This window comes from Ranitomeya variabilis, chromosome 2 (genome assembly GCF_051348905.1).
Source record: "Ranitomeya variabilis isolate aRanVar5 chromosome 2, aRanVar5.hap1, whole genome shotgun sequence".
Lineage (NCBI taxonomy): Eukaryota > Metazoa > Chordata > Amphibia > Anura > Dendrobatidae > Ranitomeya > Ranitomeya variabilis.
In genome coordinates, this window is record NC_135233.1 from 697,285,650 (window position 1) to 697,312,308 (window position 26,659).

General features: G+C 44.7%; 1 protein-coding gene across 3 annotated transcripts in view; it reads right to left on the reverse strand.

Moving 5' to 3' along the window:
• The window catches only part of TRMT11 (tRNA methyltransferase 11), a 103,628-nt gene that overhangs the window by 66,880 nt on the left and 10,089 nt on the right, over positions 1–26,659 (reverse strand). For 2 of the 3 annotated variants that reach the window (XM_077289434.1, XM_077289435.1), the window contains 4 exons: positions 19,935–20,016; positions 18,801–18,893; positions 18,029–18,163; positions 14,360–14,516 (listed from right to left, as the gene is read on the reverse strand). In XM_077289434.1, the coding sequence (XP_077145549.1) occupies positions 14,360–14,516; positions 18,029–18,163; positions 18,801–18,893; positions 19,935–20,016 (467 nt within the window). Of the gene's footprint in view, positions 1–14,359; positions 14,517–18,028; positions 18,164–18,800; positions 18,894–19,934; positions 20,017–26,659 lie in introns of those variants that run through there. The other variant, XM_077289436.1, reaches the window with a different exon arrangement.

Here is a 26,659-nt window from a genome sequence, read left to right on the forward strand (position 1 = left end):
GTGCCCGCTGCCGCTCTCTGCCGGGACAGACCGCTCCTGCCGGCGATTCAGCGGTTTCTGATGATATCACATCCACAGGCTTCTCTTCCGCTCTGCTCTGTTGACAGGGCATGACTACTGACTTCATGTTGACTGACAGCCAGCTCCCTGCTGCTTACCTGCGGGTAGTTGGCTGTCAATCAGCATGACATCAGCAATAACGTCCCGCTGACAGAGTAGATCAGAAGAAATGCCGCTCAGCTGACGTATCATCGGCAGCTGAATCGCCAGCAGGAGCAGTCGACCACTCTGGGCCAGCATTGGGTACAAGAGGCAGGTAGACACCTCGGTTAGCAAACTTGCCTATTTATTTTTTCTTTTTCTAATTATAGGCCTAAAAACTAATAGTCGCTGACAACTTCTTTAAATTTCGATTTATTATATAAGAAAATATGCACAGACCGAAGGAAGTGCAAAACACACAAAAAAAGAATGCATATGGCATTAGAATCACATAAATTACTGGAGTAAATTAGTGCAAATATTGGCCCTGATTACAATCTTTCTCTAGAAATCTCAGATTTTATTTATGGTGAAGAGGGCAGTAATAGTAATATACACATTATGACCTTCTCACACTGCACTTTATGTAGCCTACAGCATAGAGTGACTGCAAACCTTTGTAATCCTATGCAAGGCTGCCCTCTAGTGGAAGTATGATGGTTGCTCCATTTTCTTTTCCAAGCATCATATTTTAGTTCTTATAGTGTATGTGACCTAGAAAATGGCCAGCAATTCCTACATTTTCCAGAACTGCCTATTAATAGGGCCATTGTAGACAGTCATTTATTTTTCTTACATCTATACCAGCTAAAATGAGTTGCATTTTTGCCCTGTGGACCCATTATATATGCTATGTTAATCTTTTTTATCTCTTGGGCCTCACGCAGCGTATACGTTTTTTTTTTACCTAGCACTGTGGAGACCAGTGGTTGTATGCGAGTGGCTCTGCAGTTCCATACAGTACTGTGCAAAAGTTTTAGAAAGGTGCAGAAATACAAAAAATAGAAGTGTTAATAGTTTATTTTTACCATTTTACAAAATGCAAAGTGAATGTACAAAAGAAAAATTACATCAAGCCCTTTGCCTAACAAATAAATGTTCATTTTTTTCCTTCCACGTTGTTCAGTTCCTGTGAAGCATCTGAAGGGTTAATAAACTTCTTGAATGTGGGTTTGGGGTGCAGTCTTTAGAATGGTGTCAATTTGGGGTATTTTGTGTCATACTGACCCTCTCAACGTCACTTAAAATGAGGTGGTGCCTAAAAAAAATGTTTTTACAAATTTAGTTGGGAAAAATGAGAAATCGCTGGTCAACTTTTAACCCTTATAACTTCCTAACAAAAAAAAAATTATGTTTCAAAAATTGTGCTGATGGAAAGTAGACATGTGGGAAACACGGGTATTACATACCTGGTAATGTGTTTTTTCATTTGACATGACGGCACCACGAGAGAGGGGATCCGCACATCAAGGACAGGAAACCTTCAAGATAAAAGGGGCGGCTCCTCTCTCCACATCAGTTGTTTTACAGAGTACGAGAGGAACTCCGCTGGTTAGTGTACACATAAATAATACATCCTATACGGTTCTATTCACCGATACCCCAGGGAGTGTATAATACAAATAATGCTAATAATGCACCCAACTAATGACGTGATCAAAAGGGTGGGAATATAAGGGTGCCGTCATGTCTCATGAAAGCATTAAGCTACTTACGGGTAGCGGCATTTTTCGGAGGCCCATGACAGCACCACGAGAGAGGGGATCCGCCCCTTTAGGAACAGGAAACCCACAGATACAAAAGGGCGGCACCTCTCCCATGCATCAGTTGGATTACAGAGCCTGAGAGGACTAACCGCAGTTAATGACAAGCAAACACAAAATTGCATACAATTAAACACAATGACTTTTAATAAAGTAATACACGTGAGAAGATAACATTCCTTCTTTAAATTATTTGGTTGATTATAAACCCAGGTTGTGCAACCCCACGTGAAAAGGGAGGGAACTAAGGGTGCTGTCATGGGCCTCCGAAAAATGCCGCTACCCGTAAGTAGCTTAATGCTTTATTCGGACTCCCATGACAGCACCACGAGAGATTTACAGAGATGTAAGCCATTTTTAGGGAGGGACCACAGCCTGTAGCACCCTTAACCCGAAGGAGAGATCTGAGGAGAACCCCAAGTCTAACCTATAGTGCTTAAAGAAGGTAGAAGGGGATGACCATGTGGCCGCCTTACATATCTGGTCGACCGACACTCCAGACCTCTCTGCCCAGGATGACGCCATGGCTCGGGTGGAATGTGCCCTCAGATTCTGCGGAGCTGGACCCCCACCTGTCGTGTAAGCAAGAGAGATAGCCTCCCTAATCCATTTCGCTAATATGTATTTAGATGCTCTAGCCCCTTTCCTTGGACCTTGGTAGGACAGGAATAGTGCATTATCCTTCTTCCAATCATTAGTGACCGAGATATATTGAAGAAGGCATCTCCTGACATCTAAGGTATGGAGCTCACTTTCTTTAGGGTTAGCAGGATTAGGGATAAACGAAGGTAAAACTATCTCCTGCGATCTGTGAAACTGGGATACTACTTTTGGTAGGTAGGCTGGGTCCGGTCTAAGGATAACTCTATCCTGAAGAAATTCTGTATACGGGGGATTTCTAGAGAGCGCCTGGATGTCTCCTATTCTGCGAGCTGATGTTATAGCTATTAGGAAAGCTGTTTTAAGAGACAACATCCTGACTGAGGCTTCATTCAACGGCTCAAAAGGGGGCTTTGTCAAAGAAGAAAGGACCAGATTTAAATCCCATGGTACCATTTTGTTTCTATACAGTGGTCTAATTCTACCGACCGCCTTAATGAACCTCGACACCCAGTAGTTACCCGCAATGTTACATGAGAACAGGGCTCCAAGCGCTGAAACTTGTACCCTTAATGTGCTTGTGGAGAGTTTTAACTCTAACCCTCTTTGCAAAAATTCCAATATTTGACGTATTGGTACACCATCATTAATATTAAATTTTGAGGAAGTTAAGAACTTTCTCCAGGTTCTGGAGTAGATTCTTGTTGTTATCGGCTTTCTACTTCTTAAAAGGGTATCGACTAATTTAGGAGAGAAGCCTTTATTTTCTAACAATGACCGCTCAAACTCCAAGCCGTCAAATGAAGTCCCTTTACTTGTGGATGGAGTATCGGCCCCTGGGAAAGCAAATTTGGGATGTCTGGGAGTACCCAGGGATCGCCCACTGACATCGTCCTGAGCCATGAAAACCAGGTTCTCCTGGGCCAAAAGGGAGCAATCAGAATGAGTCTCGCCCGATCTTCTCTGACCTTCCTCACCACTAGAGGTAGTAGGTTCAGTGGCGGGAAGGCGTAGGCCAGAGAAAAATCCCATTTTATGAGGAATGCGTCCACTGCCAGTGGATTTTCCCTGGGATTTAAGGAACAAAAGTTTTTTACTTTTTTGTTCTCCCTTGTGGCGAATAGGTCCACCACCGGTTGACCCCACAAACGGACAATCTGTCTGAAGATGTCTCCATTTAGAGACCATTCTCCTTGCTTTAGGACATTGCGGCTGAGAAAGTCCGCTTGTATGTTGTCTTTTCCTGTGATGTGCAGAGCAGTCAAAGATTGTAAATTCTCTTCTGCCACCCGGAGGAGACGATCTGTGATCTGCATCAGAGCCTCGGAGCGTGTCCCTCCTTGATGATTTATATAGGAGACTGCCACCCGGTTGTCTGAGAGGATCCTGACGTGGTGGCCCTGTAGATACATGATGAGGTTTTTAACCGACAACTCGATTGCTAATAATTCTCTCTGATTGGAAGAGGATGTTGAGTATGGTTCCCATTGGCCTTGCACTACAATGTCATTCATGTGAGCCCCCCAACCTGAGGAGCTGGCATCCGTAGTCACAACCCGGGACACATCTATCATCCAGGGAACGCCTGCTGACAAATTATCCCTATTCAGCCACCAATTTAGGGATTTGAGAGTCGCTGGTTCAAGCGTTATTTTTTCTTCTAATACACCCCTCAAGATCTTATCCTTAACCAAAATCTCTTTTTGGAGGGATCTAGTGTGAAAGTGTGCCCACCTTACTGCTGGAATGCACGATGTGAGGGACCCCAACAGGGACATAGCTTGCCGCAGGGTCATAGAGGGTGTATTAACTGCTTTTAGAACCTGATGCTGAATCTGAGTTAATTTATTTTCTGGAAGATAACACTGTTGTGTAGTTGAATCTAGTAATAGGCCCAGAAACTTCTGAATTTTTTGAGGCTGTAACCGAGATTTTTCAAAATTAATTATCCAGCCCAGGCGTTCCAACTTAACTCTAGTTAGCTCCAGTTGGGACAAACAGTGTTCTACAGAGTTACCTACTATGAGGAAATCATCAAGGTATGGGACAATAAGGACATTAGATTCTCGCAAGTGAGCCATCACCTCCGCCACTATTTTTGTGAATACTCTAGGGGCTGATGTTATACCGAAAGGAAGAGCTCTGTACTGAAAATGATAAACAACTCCTCCCATTAACACTGCTACCCTCAAAAACTGCTGGAAATCCACATGAATAGGTACGTGGTAATAGGCATCCTTTAAATCGACTACCACCATAAAGCAGTTTTTGAACAGTATCTTTATTGTCGAGCTGATGGACTCCATTTTAAAGGTATGCTTAACCAAATAACTGTTAAGATGTCTGAGATTTATGATGGTTCTATACGTGTTGTCGGGCTTCTGAATAAGAAACAAGGGAGAATAGAACCCTTTCCCTCTATCAGCCTCTGGAACCTGTGTAAGGACATTTTTTGAACAGAGAGACCACACCTCCTCTTCCAGAGCAGATTGCTCTAGGGGATTAGAACGCAATGGAGTCAACATAAACTTATCCCGTGGGGTATGGCAGAACTCAAGAGTAAGACCCCGAGAAATAGTATCTTGCACCCAGATACTATTCGTGATCTCTGACCATTCTGAACCAAAATGTAAAAGTCTACCCCCCACCGGGGCTCCTAGTCATTTGTCCTCCTTCTTCCTTTCTTTTGAGGAACGACGGAACATATATCCCGTACCTCGTCTACGTCTGTCATCCCACCTAGACCGATCCCTTGAAGGTGAAAAGGTACGCTTCCCTCCGCGACCGAACCTTCTTTTATTAAAGGGACGACGGTAGGACCCCAGCAGATTGGGGAACTTCTTTTTGTCATCTCCCGCCTTCTCTAGGAGTTCGTCTAAGGTGGGCCCGAATAGGTACTCCCCTTTACAAGGAATGATGCAGAGTTTTGACCTTGATTGTATATCGCCTGGCCAACATTTCAGCCAAAGAGCCCTCCTGGCCGCATTCGAGAGACCTGCTGCTCTAGCAGCCATTTTGACAGAGTCAATAGATGCATCTGATAAGAAAGCAGCCGCTTCTTGGATCAGTGGTAAGGCAGTCAAAATAGAGTCCCTTGATGCACCTTCTTTTAACTGAGTCTCCAACTGTTCCAACCAGACCATCATTGATCTGGCTGTACAGGTTGAAGCCACCGCAGGCCTTAAAGAACCGGCCGCCATCTCCCAGGTACTTTTTAGAAAGGTGTCCGCTTTTCTATCAAGGGGGTCCTTAAGGGTCCCCATGTCCTCAAAAGGGAGAGAGGCCCGTTTTGCCACTTTGGCTATTGCCGCGTCCAACTTAGGGGCTTTTTCCCAGTTGGTGACTGCAGGATCATCGAATGGATATCTGCGCTTCTGCGCTGGAGGTAAGGAACCCTTCCTTTCGGGTTTTTTCCATTCTTTATTGATGAGATCCTGGATTTTTTTATTGAGCGGGAAGACTCTCCGTTTTTTCTGCTCCAACCCACTGAACATAATTTCCTCCTTGGAAAGTTGGGGTCTCGGTTCCGTTATGCCCATCGTTCCTCTGACCGCCTTAACCAGCTTATCCACTCGTTCAAGGGGTAGACAGAAGCGGGCGGTGTCCTCATCCGAGGAAGAGGATGACGCAGCTGAACCGGAAAAAACTTCCTCCTTATCCTCTTCCACTGAAGAATCGGAGAGTAACGGAGCTTTGGACTTAGAGCTTCCTCCTTGAGAAAGATCCTTTAAGGATTGTCTGACCTCCATTCTGATCATTTCCTTCAAGCTGGTGGTCATAGTAAGGGATTCCTCCGCTACCTGAGGGGGGTAAGTAAAGCAATCTAATCCCTGTAGATATAATGCTCTCCCCCTCACCCCTTTCCTGAGACCTCACCGTCTGCTGGATACAGGGCCCACATAATTTTTTAGGGCACGAATCAGGTAGGGGAACCCCGCAGATGCCACATTCCCTGTGTTTCGCCTTCCCGGCACATTTCTTTCCCTATAATGGAACATATGAGGGGAATCGTGTCACTGGGTGAACTTTCACGAAGATCACTTACCAGCGCTGCCCAAAGAAAAAGTACCGGAATACGAGGGGGATTTCCACTGGCTGATGCTCCAGACCCCTGTCTGGAGGTGCTTTTGTGGCCAGACTCACTACTCCTCCTGTCGCGATCCTTCCCTTTGGGCTTCTGGGACACCTCTTGCAGCAACTGCACGTGCTCGTCCTCCATCTTCACCATATGAGGCCAGAAGCAAGGGATCACGATCCGGAGTTCCTTTTATAACCCCTCCTCCGGTCAGCAGCTGTGCCTAGCGCTCCCCTGATTATTTCTTCCGGCCTCCCCCTGGTGCAGGCGGTAAGCCTGGGGCTCAGAACGCCGGCGATGCTATTACCGGTGGGCGCCGCCATCTTGGATTCACTGCGCATGCGCAGGACCCCGGAAACCCGGAAGTGACCGCCGACTCCTCCCCCGGCATCACCCGGGCTCCCAGCGCTTCAGTATCGGCGCACAGAGCGGCGAGGACGCCGGACAGAGCCGCATCACCCCCGGATGGCGCCCCCGAGCACCGCCGCATACCTGAGACCCCAGCCACCACAGAAGGAGGAGACCCAGGGGACATACTCACCCGGCGCTGGCCCGGAGACAGGACACCACCGGTGGCTGCTCCCTGCTGGAATGTCGCCACATGCAGCCCTGCCAGGACCATTGCGACATCTACCAGGAACCCCGCACCGGCCGAGGTAGGAGACCCCCTCGCTACCTGAGTCGGCCGGCCGGCCTGGGATCCTTTTGTGAAATCTGCAGGATCCCGTCCCGTTAGGAACAGGAAACCAACTGATGCATGGGAGAGGTGCCGCCCTTTTGTATCTGTGGGTTTCCTGTTCCTAAAGGGGCGGATCCCCTCTCTCGTGGTGCTGTCATGGGAGTCCGAATAAAAAACACATTACCAGGTATGTAATACCCGTGTATTTCCATCATACATGACGGCACCATGAGAGAGTTACAGAGCTTTGTATTCTCTTTAAGGGAGGGATCACTGCTTGTAACACTCTTCTCCCAAATGTGAGATCAGAGGTAGCAGATAGGTCTAGCCTATAATGTTTGAAAAATGTAGACGGAGAGGACCAAGTGGCCGTTACTGGTTTTCTGCTACTGAGCAAGGTGGATATTAAACCAGCTGAGAACCCTTCTTTCTCTAGTAACGACCGTTCAAATGCCAGGCTGTCAAATGTAGCCCAGAATTCTGCAGGTGGTTGAAGGGACCCAGTGTTAGAAGGTCCTGGTCTTCCGAGAGAACCCACGGGTCCGTCACTGACATCACTCTCAGCCAGTAAAACCATGGTCTTTTCGACCAGAAGGGAGCTATCACAATTACCCTGGCCTTGTCCTCCCTGATCTTCTTCAGAACTGCTGGGATTAGACATATCGGTGGGAAGGCATACAGGAGACCTGACGTCCATTCTATGCTGAAGGCGTCTACTGCCAATGGCCTGTCTGCTGGGTTCAGGGAGCAGAACTTTTGAACTTTTTTGTTGGCTTTTGAGGCAAAGAGGTCTACACTGGGTCTTCCCCACATGTGCACTATCCGTTGAAAAATTGACTTTTTTAGGGACCATTCCCCTTGCCTCAAGTGGTTCCTGCTTAAAAAGTCTGCCTTTATATTGTCCACCTCGAATATGCAGGGCCGATAATGAAAGGAAATGCCTTTCGGCTAGAGTCATGAGTCTTCTGGTTATGTGCATCAGTGACCGAGAACGGGTGCCCCCCTGGTGGTTCACGTATGCGACCGCTGTTCGGTTGTCCGATAGGACTCTCACATGATGCCCTGTCAAGTGTGGAAGTAATCTCTCTAGCGCCTTTTCTATTGCTAGGAGTCCCCACTCGTTTGAGGATAGATTTTTCTCCTCTTGAGCCCAGGGGTCTTGGACCCATAGTGTGTCTGAGTGAGCTCCCCATCCCCATGGACTGGCGTCCGTTGTGATTACCTTGGAGGCTGTGTATGTCCAGGGAACTCCTCTCGGAGATCACCATCTGTAACCACCATCTGAGTGATTGGAGAACAGAGAGTGGGAGAATGAACTTCTGCTCTAGCTGCCCCTAAAGTTCCAGGTCGTTCTGCAGCACACACCATTGCAGTTCTCTTGCATGGAACTGGGCCCATTTTACTGCCGGTATGCAGGAGGTTAGGGACCCCAATACCGACATGGCTCTTCTTAAAGTCATCTCTGGTTTTGTTAATGTTGTCATAATCATTTGTTTGATTTTTTCCTCTTTTTCTTCTGGGAGGCGACACTCCTGCGCCACGGAGTCTACCGTTATCCCCAGGAAATTCTGGACCATTGCTGGCTTTAGTTTGGATTTCTTGAGGTTCAGTTGCCATCCTAGTGTCTGTAGAGTGTCCATCACTATTCTGACCTGCTCCTGACAGTGAGAAAAGTTTTTCCCCACTATCAGGAAGTAATCTAAGGGTACTGTCACACTCTGCAACTTTCCAACGATCACGACCAGCGATACGACCTGGCCGTGATCGTTGGAAAGTCGTTGTGTGGTCGCTGGAGAGCTGTCACACAGACTGCTCTCCAGCGACCAACGATGCCGAGGTCCCGGGTAACCAGGGTAAACATCGGGTTAATAAGCGCAGGGCCGCGCTTAGTAACCCGATGTTTACCCTGGTTACCAGCGTAAAAGTAAAAAAAAAAAAAAACAGTACATACTCACATTCCGGTGTCCTTCAGGTCCCTTGCAGTCTGCTTCCCGCTCTGACTGAGTGCCGCCGTAAAGTGAAAGACGATCCGGCGATGACAGCGGGAGATCCAGCGACAAAATAAAGTTTCAAACGATCTGCTACGACGTACGATTCTCAGCGGGGTCCATGATCGCAGTAGCGTGTCAAACACTGCGATATCGTATGGATATCGCTGGAACGTCACGGATCGTACCGTCGTAGCGATTAAAGTGCCACTGTGTGACAGTACCCTAAGTAGGGTATTATCAGAGTGTCTTTTTCTCTGAGATGTGCTGTGACCTCTGCAATCAGTTTTGTAAACACTCGTGGGGCTGTTGCTATCCCAAAGGGCAGAGCCCTGTACTGAAAGTGACGCAACTGGGACCCCATCTGGACTGCCACTCTGAGAAACGGACGATCTTGTTGTCTGATTGGGACGTGGTAATAAGCGTCCTTTAGGTCTAGGACCGCCATGTAACACCGAGGATATAGGAGCTTCACTGCTGATTTTATTGTTTCCATCTTGAATGATGGAATTATTAGAAATTTGTTGAGGCCTTTTAAATTTATCATTGTCCTCCAAGAATTGTCTGGTTTTTTTTATGAGAAAAAGGGGGGAATAAAATCCTTCCATCCTTTCCTCTATAGGAACCTCTTCCAAGACGTGCTTGTCTAGGAGTGATGTTACTTCCCCCTCCAGTCTTTTTTCTCTTGGGGAGGACTGTACCGGGGTCTGCATGTATCTTCTTGGAGGCCAGTGGTGGAATTTTAGTTTTAGGCCTGATCCTATGATCTGTCGGATCCATACGCTGGATGAGATCCTCTCCCAGGCTGGAAGGAAGTGAGAGAGCCTCCCTCCCACCTGAGAAGGACCGTCACTGGGAGGGTTTCTTGGTGTTCCTGGGGGATGTGCCAAAATAGAAGCCTTTTCCTCCCCTGGACCGCTTATCGAGGTTGCTCCTGTCTCGGTCTCTATACTGCTGCCTTCGGAATTTTCAGCCTCTCCGAAAGGAGTGCCGAAAGGGCTGAAATGGCTGTTTTGGAAAATTTTTCTTTTTGTCACCGGCTTTCTCCAACACCTCGTCTAATGCCGGTCCGAACAAGAAGTTCCCCTCACATGGCAAAGAGCAAAGCTTCATCTTTGCCTGAGTATCTCCTTGCCAGCATTTAAGCCATACGGCAAGGCGTCCTGTGTTGGCTAAAGCTGCTGATTTTGCTGCCAGTCTAGCTGAGTCTGCTGATGCTTCAGCTAGAAATACTGCCGCTGCTCTCATGGCCGGTATTGCCTCTAGGATAGTCTCTCTGGGAACTTTTTGTTCTTCCTGATCCTCCAGGTTGTCTATCCAGATCTTTAGGGATCTGGATACACAAGTGGCCGCGATAGCTGGCCTTCGTGCTCCTGCCGAGGCTTCCCATGCTGTTTTCAGGGAACTGTCCACCTTCCTATCCAGAGGTTCTTTTAGAGAACCTAGATCCTCGAATGGCAGGGAGGATTTTCTGGCAACTTTTGAAATTGCCACATCAATCTTCGGGGCTCTATCCCAAGATGAGGAGGCCTCCTCTTCAAAAGGATATCTTCTCTTTAGGGAGGTGGTTATTTGCGACCTTTTCTCCGGTTTTTGCCATTCCCTTTTAATCAGTTCTTGTAGCTGTTCATTAACAGGGAATGACCTCCGTTTTTTCTTCTGCAGACCAATGAACATAAGTTCTTGGGCTGTCTTTTTTGCCTTCTCATCTACCAGCCCCATGGTAGAGCGAACAGCTTTTATAAGCTTATCCGTAGCCTCCGCTGGAAATGTATCCTCCTCCTCTGAGCTACTATCTGAACAGTGGGCTGTATCTGAGTCCTCCTCTGACTCTGAGGAATCCCTCTGGGATGCTACAGAGGGGCTGGATCTGTCCCTAGATCTGGTATCTGTGTCGGCTGTCTGCAATGTTTTTACATACCTACAGACCTACGATTGGATCAGTGATCTTAGACTCTCTGTAAAGGAGGGTGTTTCCTCCGCCACAGTCTTGTTAATGCAATCCTGACACAGATTTTTATTCCAAGATGGTTTCAATGCTTTTTTGCATACGGGACATTCCTTGTTTTTAAGCCTTTGATTTACAGTTCTTGGGGACCTCCTATACTCCACCCCCCAATGTAAGTAAGAAAAGAGGGGAGAGACGGAGATAAGAGAAAAGAACAGACATTAGCGTGCTGGACTTTCTCGCAGTTCACTCACCACTCGGATGCTTTCAAAGTACGGGTACCGGATCCGGAGGTTGGCTGGTTTTCTCCGTGTCTCCCAATGAGACTAGGGACCCCTCGTTGGTATGTCGATCCGTCTGTACGCTGTCCGAGCGGCTTCTGCTGCTGCCATGGCGGATCTGGCTCTTCTCACTTGAGCGAGATCGCCTCTCCTGCATCTCTTGCTGTGGTATCAAATGTTCTGGTGAAAAGCTCTCCATCATACACACTACCACGTAACAAGAGTAGTCACCCTCAACCTGGCCTGGTTTAGTGACACAGGGCAGCACTTCTGATTCGTTTAAATAGATTCACTTCCTCTCTTTTTTTTTTTTTTTTTTTCTTCTAATGAATCACCTGGTTGATCCTGCCATTACTGGTTGCTTCAGCAGTCAGGTGCATGTGCGCACCTGTCATGATTTGATTACCTGGCTGATCGTGCCTGCACCACTTCCGGTGCTCATAGATGCAATCAATCACCTGGTTGATCCTGCATCTGCCGGCCGCTAGCGCAACGCCTGCGCTGTATAATTATGTCAGAGCGCACACCCGGCAACCACTTCCGGTGTGCGCTATTAAATCCACCATTCACCTGGTTGATCCTGCATCTGCTGGCCGCTAGCGCAACGCCTGCGCTATATAAATATGCTTGAGCGCGCACCCGGCAAACACTTCCGATGCGCGCTATTAAATCCACCATTCACCTGGTTGATCCTGCCCCGAGTGCTGCCGCCGGGTCCTGCGCGTGCACACGGCTATTATTTCCGGTGCACGCTCCTTCAGCGCCTATGCCCGCTTTACTTCCAGGCGCACACCCGGCCTTTTGCTTCCGGTGCGCGCCGAAGATTCTGGTCCCCCTGCCCCTTAGCTCCTGCACAAGGGTTCCGAGTGCTGCCGCCGGGTATTGTGCGCATGCGCGTACCCACCATTTCCGGTACCCGGAGCCAGCTGCGGGAATGTCCACGCCACGGCTCTAGGAGGCAGCGCAGCACTCACCCGCAACGTCCTGATGCCAGTGCTCCGGACACCGCTCCATGCTCCTTGTGCAGCCTCAGGTACCGACCAGGGAGGGAGGAGGGTGGGAGACCTGTTTTTTAAATGCTCAACAGGGAGGGCCCCAAAACCTCCAAGGAGCTTACCCAGCCCGGGCAACGATGTGCCTTACGGGCTGCATGGCCACCTTTGGTCAACAGGGGGGGCACCATAAAAGTGACCCCCGTGGACAGCAGGATTTTAAGTCAACAGGGGGGGGGAACGCCACCTGCGGCCCCCGTGGATAATCTTCACCCGGGATTTGCCTCACGGGTTGTGGCCATGCTTCGCTCAGGGGGGGCATGGAATACATGACCCCCGAGGCGACTACCGGTACCTGGTGACGGGTGCAGCAGACCAGCGCCTGCCCAAATCTACCTGACCCAGGCCCAGGCATCCTCTTCTGTCTTCATCAGAAGTCCTTCATCTTGAGGGTTCCCCGTCAAGGACAGGAAACCAAATGATGTGGAAGGAGCCGCCCCTTTTATCTTGAAGGTTTCCTGTCCTTGATGGGCGGATCCCCTCTCTCGTGGTGCTGTCATGTATGATGCAAAAATGTTATTTATTAACTATTTTGTCTGACAAAACTCTGATTTAAAAATTTTGCCAAATTTCCAATTTTGTTTACAAATAAACGCAAGTCATATCGAACTAATGTTACCACTATCATGAAGTATGATATGTCACAAAAAAAAATAATCTCAAAATCAACAAGATCCGTTGTTCACGTTCCAGAGTTATGACCACATAAAGCCACACTGGTCAGAATTGTAAAATTTGGCCCGGTCATGAAGGTGAAAACAGGCTTGGGGTGGCGGAGGAGGGGTTTTCAAATGCAAAGGGGGATCTCACTAAATATTCATATGATGAATATTTCTCTTTTGTTCATTTACTTAGCATTTTGGCTAATTGATAAAAATCACGCTTCTATTCTTGAAAGCACACTTATTTTGCGGAATTTTTCCACACCTACCTAAAACTTTTGCCCAGTACTGTACTTCAGACATATAAGTTGAGCTTATTCCTTAACGTATACCATTAAACATGGTGTGAACAAAGTTTGACCCTAAATAAACAAAGTCGTTTTGTGCAATACAATATGTTTATCTCATAGCCAGACAGACTAAAGACTCTTTGGACCAAAGTCAGCTGATAGTGTTTCCACCAGGGGAGAGAGGGAGTGTGCAGATAGAGTTCAACATGCCCAATCCTTTACTTTTTACAGAATGGCAGGTAAGCACTCGCCTTACACGTGTATGTGTATAGGGGGTGAGGGGATTGGATAGACCTCTATTAGCAGACAAGTATCTGATGTGTATGGCCAGCCTAAGGTACTAACATAAGGAAGCACCACCAAGACAAAAGGTATGTTATGTTCTGGGTGGGAAAACACATGGTTGATATCAGGTCAAAGGACAGAGAGTAATGGTTCTGTGGACGTGAACTATGCACACAGCTTATTAAAGGCATAATTTTTTAAAGCTACATGTCTGTGAACCATTTACATTCTTCCTTTGATAGAGGACAATCCCCAACCTGCTTAAATGTACAAGAAAAATGTTTTCTTCCTATTACACAAAACTATTTTTTAAGGATAAAGCCGATATTTATAGTTGTTCTTGGAAGAAACAGCCATCTGCTTAGTCTCATTGCAGCATTAATGTATCAGCAGTATTTCTTTCTTTAGGTAAAGCTTTCGATTCCCAAATTATAATTTCACATTGCCACCCTCTGCAGACATCAAGGTGTCAGCTTCCACTCCCCAGGAGTTCATAAGCAGTCACAAAATGGCAAAAAAAAAGACTTAAAACATCAGCCTCACATTTGAGGTCCACAAACACAAAAAAGGCATGTAAATGCTGTAAAGGGGCTAGTGAAAAAGCAAGAAAAGTCATTTTAAACATCCAGAATAAAATCTATAATACAGCAGTCAATAGTATTGAAAATGTTGAAAAATTGCAAGTGGGTCTTACCAGTGCCAACAAAAGGATCGAACACCACATCATTGGGTTTAACTCTGGCTTGGTTTGCCATGATGAAGGAAAGCCCAGCGTCCATGCTTGTGTTCCCAATAAAATGCCTCGTTTTCACACTGTACGAATTGATTAGCTCTCTTTGTCCATCCGCAATCTTAAGAAGAAAAAAAAAGTTAATTAAATTTTCACAAAATAATTCCATGCCGAAACAATGAAAATGCTATTCAAATGACTAATACTTCTAGAATAGCCTTAAAGAGAAACTGTTCTTTTGAGTTTGATCTCATAAATCAATGATTTACACTTAGAATCATAGAATGGTAGAGTTGGAAGGGACCTCCAGGGTCATTGTGTCCAGCCCCTACTCAATAATACAGGATTCACTAAATCATCCCAGACAGATGTCTGTCCAGCCTCTGTTTGAAGACATCCATTGCAGGAGAACTCTCCACCTCTCGTGGCAGCCTGTTCCACTCATTGATCACCCTAACTGTCAAAGTTTTTCTAATATCTAATCTGTGTCTCCTCCCATTCAGTTTCATCCCATTGCCTCTAGTCTTTCCTTGTGCAGATGAGAATAAAGATGATCCTTCTACAATGTGACAACCCTTGAGATATTTGTAGACCGCTATTAAGTCTCCTCTCAGTCTTCTTTTTTGCAAGCTAAACATTTCCAAATCCTGTAACCATTCCTCATAGGACATGGTTTGCAGACCGGTCACCATTCTGGTCACTCTTCTCTGAACTTGCTCCAGTTTGTTGATGTCTTTTTTTTTAAATGTGGTGCCCAAAACAGGACAGAGTATTCCAGATGAGGTCTGACCAAAGAGGAGTAGAGGGCAATAATGACTTCACGTGATCTAGACTGTATGCTTCTGTTAATACATCCCAGAATTGCATTTGCATTTGTTGCTGCTGTATCACACTGTTGACTCATGTTTAGTCTGTGATCTATTAGTATACCCAAGTCCTTTTCACATGTGCTGTTGCTTAGCCCTATTCCTCCCATTCTGTATATGCTTTTTCATTTTTATTGCCCAGATGTAGTACTTTGCATTTTCCCTGTTAAAAACCATAGTTGCTACCCACTGCTCCAGTTTATTTATATCTTTTTGAATCCTCTCTCTCTTAAGAGGTCATTTAAGAAGAGGTCATTAACCCCTTAACCTCAGAGCTTTTTTCGTTTTTTTCATTTTGGTTTTTCGCTCCCCTTCTTTCCAGAGCCATAACTTTTTTATTTTTCCGTCAATATGGCCATGTGAGGGCTTATTTTTTGCAGGACGAGTTGTACTTTTGAACGATACCATTGGATTTACTATGTCGGGTAACAAAAAATGGGCAAAAAATTCCAAGTGCGGTGAAATTGCAAAAAAAAAAAAAGTGCAATCCCACACTTGCTTTTTGTTTGGCTTTTTTGCTCGTTTCACTAAATGCTAAACCTGCCATTATGATTCTCCAGGTCAGTACGAGTTCATAGACACCTAACATGACTAGGTTATTTTTTATCTAAGTGGTGAAAAAATTTTTTCCAAAATTTGTTTAAAAAAAAAAAAAAAAATTCCACCATTTTCCGATACTCGTAGCGTCTCAATTTTTCGTGATCTGGGGTCGGGTGAGGGCTTATTTTTTGCGTGCCGAGCTGACGTTTTTAATGATACCATTTTGGGCAGATACGTTCTTTTGATCGCCCATTATTGCATTTTAATATAATGTCACGGAGACCAAAAAAACGGTTTTGGCGGTTTGATTTTTTTTCTCGCTACGCCGTTTAGTGATCGGGTTAATCCTTTTTTTTTTTTTTTTTTTTTTATTGATCAGGCGACACTGAACACGGCAATACCAAATATGTGTAGGTTTGATTTTTTTTTTTTTTATTATTGTTTTAATTTGAATGGGGCGAAAGGGGGGCAATTTGAACTATATATATATATATATATATATATATATATATATATATATATATATATATATATATATATATATATATATATATATATATATATATATATATATATTTGTAAATTATATATATATAATTTTTTTTTATTTTTTTTTAAATTTTGGTATGCTTCAATAGCCTCCATGGGAGGCTAGAAGCTGGCACAGCTCGATTGCCTCTGCTACATAGAGGTGATGCACAGATCACCTCTATGCAGAATTACAGACTAGCAATGAGAGCCGACCACAGGGTGGCGCTCATAGCAATCTGCCATCAACAACGATAGAGGTCTCGAGGAGACCTCTGGTTGTGTGAGCAATGGACCGATGACCCTCAATCACGTGACGGGGTCAGCGGTGCGCGTACTTCCGGCCGCGAGGCAGGCAGCGCTTTTTAAATTATTGTTAAGTTATTCACTACATTTTGGTTACATACAAATGTGCAATAGCAGCGGTAACAAACAAAAAACACACCTACTCACCTATCAGGCCAGTACCTTTCCTGTACACGTTGTGTCATGTGTCACCCAGTAGTCTCCTGACACAGGACAGAGTAGTGATAGGTGAGTGGTTTTTTCTTATGTAACAACCATCGTTGCCCCATTTGTATATTACTCAAACAGCTTTTTAAATTGCCGCCACTTCATAGATTTATGTAGGCAGCACTGACATCTGTTTTAGTAATATTAACACACTGTATGCCAATAACAGAAAATTGTCAAAGAAACGGGTCAGAAAATACAAGCGTTCTGCATTAGTTAAATGAATTGTCCACGTTTCAAAAAAGTTATTCCCTTAAGCTCTCATAGATGTTTTGTGTTTTTTTTAATAGCTGTGCTGTACTTCCCCTTGGAACGCATGGCAGTCAATTAGAGAGCTCAGCAGCCCTAAGCAGTTTGTGTAGAGCCACTGATCGCATTTATTGTCTTCAGCACTGCCAAAGTGACCGCTGCAGACAATAACAAGACTCCAGGAGCAGCGGTGACGACACAGTGCTGGAGCCTGGGAAGGTGATTATAGCATAGTTTGGGATTTGTTTTGTTATTTCTGCTACAACTGGAGATAGGATAAACTTTTCTGTCTTTTAAGGCTTTGGTTCTAGCCTTTAGATATTAAATGGGTTGTCCGGCCTTAGGGTACAAGGCTGTGGTCTGTGAGATTCTCCGGTGCCAGTGCAGGGAGCAGCGGGTGCGTGATCACAAGTATGTGATTTGCATACATTCAGTCATGTGCCGACTAGATGGGCAAGGCCTCACTCAATGCAAGTGTATTGAGTGATCCTGACAGTCTAGTTGGAAGGTGGCCAGAAGTATGCAAATCATATGCTTGCGGTCATATAACAGCCCACTTCCTGCACTGGCACCAGAGAATCTCACAGAGCGTAGGGCATACAATGTGAAGATTCACAAGTCTCCAGTCACACAGTGACTGCAGACTTGTACCCTAAGGACAGGCCAAACCCTTTAAAGGACATTGATAGGATATGTCACAAATGTCTGATAGATGTATGTCCCACTGCTGGGAACCACATCATTCTCAAAAACAGATTCTCAGCATGCGCTCCTTGGATGAAGAGGTGGGTGCACAGTTGCAACTATCCTATTTGTATGTCAGAGGAGATAACCCCTTTAAATAAAGGAAATATGACTTGTGTCAAACCACACACAGAAAAACTTACATGCCTCATACAAGGATGCAATTGGTTATTCAGAGCTTTCCAGTACTCACCCACCGGCCAAAGTAGATGTGCAATGGATCTTTGGGGGCAGTATTTGGGTCAGGTCCATAATCCTCCAGTAAGTAGAATATATGTTCTGCATTTTGCAAACTGACTTTCCCTTGAAATGGCATGAACTCCATTGCCTGTGTTGGCAAACAATCTTTATTAGAGTCACAACACGTACAAAATGTAAGGATTAAAAAAAAGCAAAAAAAAAAAAACCCGGAGAATCAAAAATGCAGACTAGACAAATGTCAGGTCAATTCCAACAGATCTAAAGGTTGTCAGTAATGGATCAATCTTGTCAACCACAAGGAATAGGAAGCAAATAATTTTATGCTAAATCCCATGTAAATCTGAATAAAATGCCATATATATCTGTGTATAACTGAAGGCATACTGAAATATACAAATCCCCATAGACTTCTATATGGGACACACTACACCAGTGTTCTTGAGCCATAAAGAGCATCCCCTGCACAATCAGTCTTTAGCTTCTGATGTATGGGGTACTGAGCTAAGAAACATTGAGAAACACTGCTTAGGGAACCACAGATATCCTTTGAAGAAAACAGATACGCATTGATTTAAGAGGTTGCATTGCAATGCAAGGTTTTCCGTGCTGCACAAGTATTCCCATCTCCCCCAGAGAGAACAGCTGTTCAACAAGTTCCCAGGAGCAGGACCCAAGTGTCCACCTTCACCTGTAGATCACACGACGTTCCTTTGACTTTATTCTATGGTACATATAATACTGCCCAGACAGCAATGACTACTCACGTCTATCTTTACAACCTTTTCTTTCTGCGTCAAGGTTTTGTTGAAGCTGTGGATGCATATCTTGTATGTAGAATTGGGCTGAAGATAGGGAATCTAAGAAAAATAAGGATGGCCAGTAAGACAAAGACATGTGGGTGTTTAAAGGGGTATTCCTCTCTCTGAAATCCTATAATAATATTAGCACATACTTCCAACTAGTTCTTCTGATTTGCCATGTGCAGGACATTGTAGTAGCTTAGTATCCATGTTAGATAGTGAGAGATCGTTCATTAGTGGTCATAACCATGGATACCTAAAGGTCCCTTCACACTAAGCGATACAGACAACGATGCCGATCGCTGCAGCGTCGCTGTTTGGTCGCTGGAGAGCTGTCACACAGACCGCTCTCCAGCGACCAACGATGCCGAGGTCCCCGGGTAACCAGGGTAAACATCGGGTTGCTAAGCGCAGGGCCGCGCTTAGTAACCCGATGTTTACCCTGGTTACCAGTGTAAAATGTAAAAAAACAAACAGTACATACTCACCTTCGCGTCCCCCAGCGTCCGCTTCCTGCACTGACTGAGCGCCGGCCCTAACAGCAGAGCGGTGACGTCACCGCTGTGCTGTGCTTTCACTTTACGGCCGGCGCTCAGTCAGTGCAGGAAGCAGACGCCGCGGGACGCGAAGGTGAGTATGTACTGTTTGTTTTTTTACATTTTACATTGGTAACCAGGGTAAACATCGGGTTACTAAGCGCGGCCCTGCGCTTAGTAACCCGATATTTACCCTGGTTACCATTGTAAAACATCGCTGGTATCGTTGCTTTTGCTGTCAAACACAACGATACACGGCGATCTGACGACCAAATAAAGTTCTGAACTTTCCTAAACGACCAGCGACACCACAGCAGGATCCTGATCGCTGCTGCCTGTCACACTCAACGATATCGCTAGCCAGGACGCTGCAACGTCACGGATCGTTAGCGATATCGTTTAGTGTGAAGGTACCTTAAGCTATTGGGATAGGATCTTGGAGATGGGAATACCCCTTGAAGTGGTTCTACATGATGACATGCTGGGGCATTAACACTAATGTAAATGCAATGTATTACTAATGTAGGACACTTTACAGTAATAGTCCTGTGATTGCCCATACCATCCTTTCCAGGGGATAGCTCTGGATTGACTGCTTGAGCTCCTCCAGGCATTTTCCATGTCCCCACAACTCAAAGAGCGATCTACAGAAGAAAAGATTGCAATTAGCAAGTATTATATCTCTATATAACAATCATGCCCCAATGGTGCGCATACTTCAGAACGCCTACACGGAGTTTAATAATGAATCATATATCATGCATGAGCATTGTATCCTTGTGCAACCTCGGCAAACTTCCTTACTGTGGTACACGATGGTGTATTACTGTCCTTTATCTCGAATTGTTAAAAGCCTTCAAAATAAACATTTTTAATTATTACTCATAATAATGTTACTTCACTGTCATTTCTGTCCCGTTTTGCCTTTTCGGTTTTCCTCCCTTTCTTCCCAGAACCATTCCCTTTTTATTTTTCTACCCACATAGACGTATGAGGGTTTGTTTTTTGCGGGAAGACTTGTACTTTTGAATGATACGATTCATTCTACCATATAGTTTACTCGAAAACAAGGAAAAAAAATCCAAGTGGGGAGAAAACACACAATTCTGACTTTTTGAGGAATTGTTTTTACAGTGAACTTTATGTGTTAAAAATGACCTTGTAATATGATTTTCCTCATCAGTACAATTACGGTGATACCAAACATGTCCAGTTTTTTATTATTTCAGTGGTGGAAAAAAACAGAAGTTAAAAAAAAATTTGAGAGGGTTTTGTCGCCATTTCCTGAGACCCGTAACGCTTTCACTTTTTGGCCAACGGAGCTATTTTTTGAGGGGCGAGACAATGCTTTTATTGATAACATTTTGGGATAGAAATGATGCTTAGATCGCTTGTTACAGCTTTTATTGTGGCACTGCAGCAACCAAAAAAACTATTTTAATGTGTTTGAATGTCTTTAGTTTACAGGGGTTAACGATCAGATTATTTTTATTTTTTGATTGATCAGACTTTTCTTAATGTGGTGATACCACATAAGGCTTTTTTTTTTTTTTTTTAATACAGGGAAAAGGGAGGTGGATTTGATCTTATGGTTTGTTGTTTTTTTTTCCACTTTATTAAAACTTTTTGTCTCACCATTCTTATTGGTCCCCTTATGGGACTTGAAGCTATGATCATATATAACAAATATCATGGTCTTTGATGCCCAGCCACAGGCAGGATTTCAAGGGACAAGCACAGAGGTCTTCAACAGACCCAATGATGTAATAGCAACCCAACAGCGGCCTACCATCACATCATGGCGGTGCCATTGGGCGCTTATAATGCTACAACCCCAGCCATTACCTGCTGAGTATGGGACGGACTCACTCCATGAGCCCACTCCATACACTGCTTCCGACTTGTGCCGTACATGTACGGCGGATGTCATGAATGGGTTTAGCAGTTTTCATAGTAATCTGCTCATTAGGTGCTTAACTTCATTTTTATAGAAGCATTCCCACAAAACTTATTATCTAAACTGGAGATGAGAGTATTGATTTGAAGGACTCTATTCTAGTGTCCAGGTCAATGGTACTTGGCAGCTAGACAAGAGGCCCACAAATCTCTTCTGGTGTACTCGGTGAAGCGTTTGATTGGTCAAGGCTGGTGCACAGATTTAAAGCACAGATGACACTGCGCTAGCCATGACTGATCAGGCTGGAAGGTAAGGGATTTGCAGGCCTATGGTCTAGCTGCAAAGTTACCACTGACCTGGACTCCAGACCAAAGTCATATGAATCCATCCGCTCATCTGTAATCTAAACCTATGTGAATGTATGTGTTGAGTAGTGTAGCTGTATGAATATACTGACAGATCACAGCTTTCCATGGTTTTCAGTACTGCGCCCGTTCTCTTCTTACTCACATGACTTCTATTCCTACTCGCCAGATCACACTGGTGTCTATGTGTGAGCCTAAAGTCTCCTTTACAATGTAAGCCTATGGAGTCTCATTCTGACGCTACATACACTTACATTAAAAAAGCAAACTTATCCCCACCACAAAAGATTACACTTTCTTTTCGCCTCCACACAATTCATACCACCGTATAGACTACCTACTTGTGCAATCCCGAGCGCTCCACTTAATTAAATCTTCCCGTATTGGTGAAATTACAATTTCGGACCACGCACCTGTTTTCTTGGAGATACTTATCTCCACCTTACCTAGAGCCACCATGACCTGGTGGCTAAACGAATCACTGCTTGATAACCCAAAACATGTGAATAATTTAAAAACCATCATTTCACGATTTTTTGACCAAAATATTAATACTGGCCAAATTACACCCATCATTTGGAAAACACATAAGGCCGTCCTCAGAGGGGAACTTATTTCATTAAGTTCATATATCAAAAAACAGAGAGACAAAGAAATTCAGTCTCTTCTTCACCAAATTAACATATCAGAACGTACTCATAAAACCACTAGATAGTGAGTCTCACCAAGAACTTATCTCCCTCCGCAATAAACTCAAATACTTGTTAAACGTGAAATCAGCCAAACTGTTCATGTACTGCAGACATCGCTTCTACATGCATGGTAACAGAAGTGGCAAACTCACTACACAGATGCTTAAACAGCAAAAAGAGAAAATTTATAAAAAAATATTCTTACTAAGACAAACAAGAGAGTTGTGGACTCTAAGGAGATTGCTGAGACCTTTCACCAATATTATGAATCCCTTTATAATTTGCCCCCCTCTGACGACATGAAAGACTGTTCAACGGCCACAACCAAAATTCAAAATTTCTTAGCCCCTCTCTCTCTTCCAACAATCTCCCCTAAAGACTGTAATGCACTTCTTGCTAAAGTTACGGTAAAAGAAGTGGAAGACACTTTAAAAATTACCCCCAGTGGTAAAGCTCCTGGTCCGGACGGTTTCCCGGTAGGCTACTATAAAAAAAATTTCTGAAATTCTCCTTCCCCACCTAGTAAATCTCTTCAATTCCTTCTTTGAAGGGAAGACCCCACCTCGCCAGGCGTTGGAAGCTTACATTGCCATTATACCAAAAGAGGGGAAGGATGACAGCCTATGCAGCAACTATCGTCCCATTTCGTTACTTAACACCAATCTAAAATTGTGGGCTAAGGCTACGTTCACATTTGCGTTGTGCGACGCAGCGTCGGCGACGCAACGCACAACGCAAACAAAAACGCAACAAAACGCACGCTAAAACGCTGCGTTTTGCGACGCATGCGTCCTTTTTGGCCGAAAGTTGGACGCAAAAAAAATGCAACTTGCTGCGTCCTGTGCGCCCTGACGCGTGCGCCCCAAAAAACGCATGTGTCAAAAAACGCATCACAACGCATGTCCATGCGCCCCCATGTTAAATATAGGGGCGCATGACGCATGCGGCGACGCAGCGGCGCCCGACGCTGCGTCACACAACGCTAATGTGAACGTAGCCTAAGATACTGGCCTCAAGAATCAATGGAGTACTGGGAGGGCTTATTCGCCCCGATCAAGTGGGCTTTGTGAGGAGTCGCGAGGGCAAGGACAACTCTGTTAAGGTCCTCCACGCTATTTCCTACGCAAGGAGAACCAAAACGCCACTAACCATCCTGTCAACAGACGCCGAAAAAGCGTTTGACAGGATCAGTTGGCAATATATGGTCTGCACATTGCAAAAATTTGCTTTCCCACCCCCTTTCATAGAAGCTATCATGTCCCTTTACATGGACCCAACTGCCAAAGTCGGGGTGAATGGGATCTTTTCGGACCCCTTTGAAATACGAAATGGCACTAGGCAGGGCTGTCCTCTTTCCCCCGCCCTCTCCATCATGGTAATGGAGACCCTGATAGAGAAGATATGACAAGACACTGACATTAGAGGCCTCATAGTAGGTAAGATAGAGGTCAAGGCGGCTGCTTTCGCTGATGATCTCTTATTTTTAACCACTAACCCAAAATCATCTTTTCCCAGACTTAGGACATTGTTCACCGAATTTGGGGAACTTTCTAATTTTAAAATAAACATGAACAAATCAGAAGCTTTAAATGTCTCGGCAAACACCTCAGATATTTCGGCATTGAAAAAAGACACTCCCTTCAACTGGCCCTTGGAAAAACTGAAATACCTCGGAATCTATTTATCGGCAGACCCTTCCTCCCTTTTCAAATATAACTACACCCCCCTCTTAGCTAACCTACAAATGGACTTAAAGAAGTATGACCTACCATATTTATCCTGGATAGGAAGGATTAATGTCATAAAATCTTATATTTTTCCAAAGATTTTTTACATCATGAACATGGTACCTATAACTCTCCCTAACTCTTTTTTCCTCTCGATTAACCAATTGGTTTCTCAATTTGTGTGGAAACACAAAAAAGCTAGACTTCCTCTAAAAATTATTTCTCTGCCCAGAGGCAAGGGTGGTCTTGGCTTGCCTGACTTTCGTATTTATTACAAAACAATCCCCTTGCCAGATGGATAAACCTATTAAAACCTAACCGGATAATCTAAACTAAACACACAACTCGAATTATCCCTGATGGGGAGGGAGGCCGACCTTTACCTCTGGACACCTGTTACCCCCCAAAACAAAAATTAGACGACATAACTCATAACACCTTATCTATTAGACGTGTCCTTATCCCAAACCGCCCCCATGCTGCTCTTTTCTTGATAATATTCCGCTCAAAGTCACCCCCTGGCTAACGGACCCTAACTATGTAGATGCTTTTGGACTTTTAAACTCCTTGCCTAATGCCACAATCTCCCAATTTTTGTCCAAACAGATTCTTTGCAAAGTACTTCTATCAATATCAGGCGAGTCCAATCGGTGATTCAGTGCAGCTCTCTAGAGCCGGACAATAGCTGGGCGCTGGCATCGCTAGATACGGCCAAGGCATTTGACTCTCTCGAGTGGCCATTCCTGTCCGCGTGTCTACAGAAATATGGTTTTGGAGAGAAATTTATTAGGGGGATTGACACACTGTATAGGAATCCCAGGGCACGTGTCATTGTAAATAATTCCATCTCTGATTCTTTTACATTACACAGGGGAACCCGCCAGGGATGCCCTCTATCCCCAGCTCTCTTCGCCCTTGCGATAGAGGCTTTAGCAATACGCATAAGATCTTCCACGGATATTAAAGGAATAAATATTGCAGATCGTACGGATACCATTGGCCTATATGCTGATGATATGATATTTATAGATAAAATAGAAGAAACTCTACCACAAGTGATAGCAACCATAGATAAATTTAGCAAATTTTCCAGCCTATATATAAATTGGGATAAATCTGCCCTGATGCCTCTATCTCATACTTCGGCTCCCTGTCTCGGGATTCCTACGTCGCTACCTGTGGTTTCCAACTTCAAATATCTGGGTGTTCATATGTCTCAATACAGTCGGTTAGACCTACAACAAAACATTTACCCACTGCTGGATTTGGTCAAGTCTAAATTTATAACCTGGAGTAAACTCCCCCTTTCTGTCGCAGGCCGCATTAATTTAATTAAGATGATACTGCTTCCCAAACTCAATTATTGCTTTCAACATAGTGCTGTACCAATTCCCAAGTCATTTTTCGCAAAATTAAACTCCTTAATCACATCCTTTATATGGGGAAAGGCCAGACCCAAACTCAAACTATCTATTTTACAGAGACCCAAAAAAGGGGGTGGGGCGGCTTTACCAGACCTCTATTTATACTACCTTGCCGGACAGGCTAAGGCGATAAGCAGGTGGATGCCTGATAGTTCCCTACCTAATTCTGAGAGTCACTTAATTCATTCTGCCCGGATTGATTGCCCACTGGGATTTTTAGAGATGGAGAAAGTTGGTACTTGTTGTCTGTTACCTATGCTCCGGCTGGCGAGATTGATATGGAGACAAATAAAAAGAATTATTAAATTTATGGGTGTCATAGCCGAGATGCCACTGTGGAACAATGGTTATATACCTGAATTACTAAATCACCCATCCACTGATTTCTGGGTCTCCCATGGTGTTCCCTCGGTGAGCGATGTGCATAGCCAGGGGATTTTTGTATCCTTTGAACAACTACGAAATAATTACAACATCCCTAGGTCTCAGTTCTTCAGGTATTTACAACTAAGATCAGCTTTTCGGTCGCACATACGAAGTGTAGGTACGGATCGGGCGATCTCTTCTTTGCCTTTAATAGGTATCCTCAAATCGCAGGGTCCTCAAGGACTTATATCCTCTATATATACATATCTACTATCCATGGGAGATGGGTCGGTCATCAACTCTGTCAAGGGGAAATGGGAGGAACTCCTTCCAGATGTACTGGGAGAGGAATGGGAGGATATTCTTGAGTCTTCAACTAAAGTGTCCCCTTCAATCAATAATAGAATGACCCAGTTATATATCATATATCAGGCCTATTTAACCCCGACGCGACTCTTTAAAATGGGCCGCTTACATTCGTCAGATTGTTTGCGTTGTCATGTGCCCGATGCTGATTTTGTTCATATGATTTGGAGGTGCCCTATAGTTCTTCATTATTGGAGGGAAGTGACGACATTATTAACATCGTTATTGTCGATCCCTGTCCCGCTTGAACCGTTAACCTGTTTGTTCGGGGTGTGGGACACGGAGACCTGGGATCATTATACTGGGATCTTTCTCCGAGAGACGCTCTTTTTGGCAAGGAAGGTATTGGCGTTAAGATGGATGGGTGGCTCCCCCCCGACCCTTAGAGTTTGGATCGATCTGGTGAATTCAATTATCCCATATGAAAAAACAATGTATCAAAATAGAGGA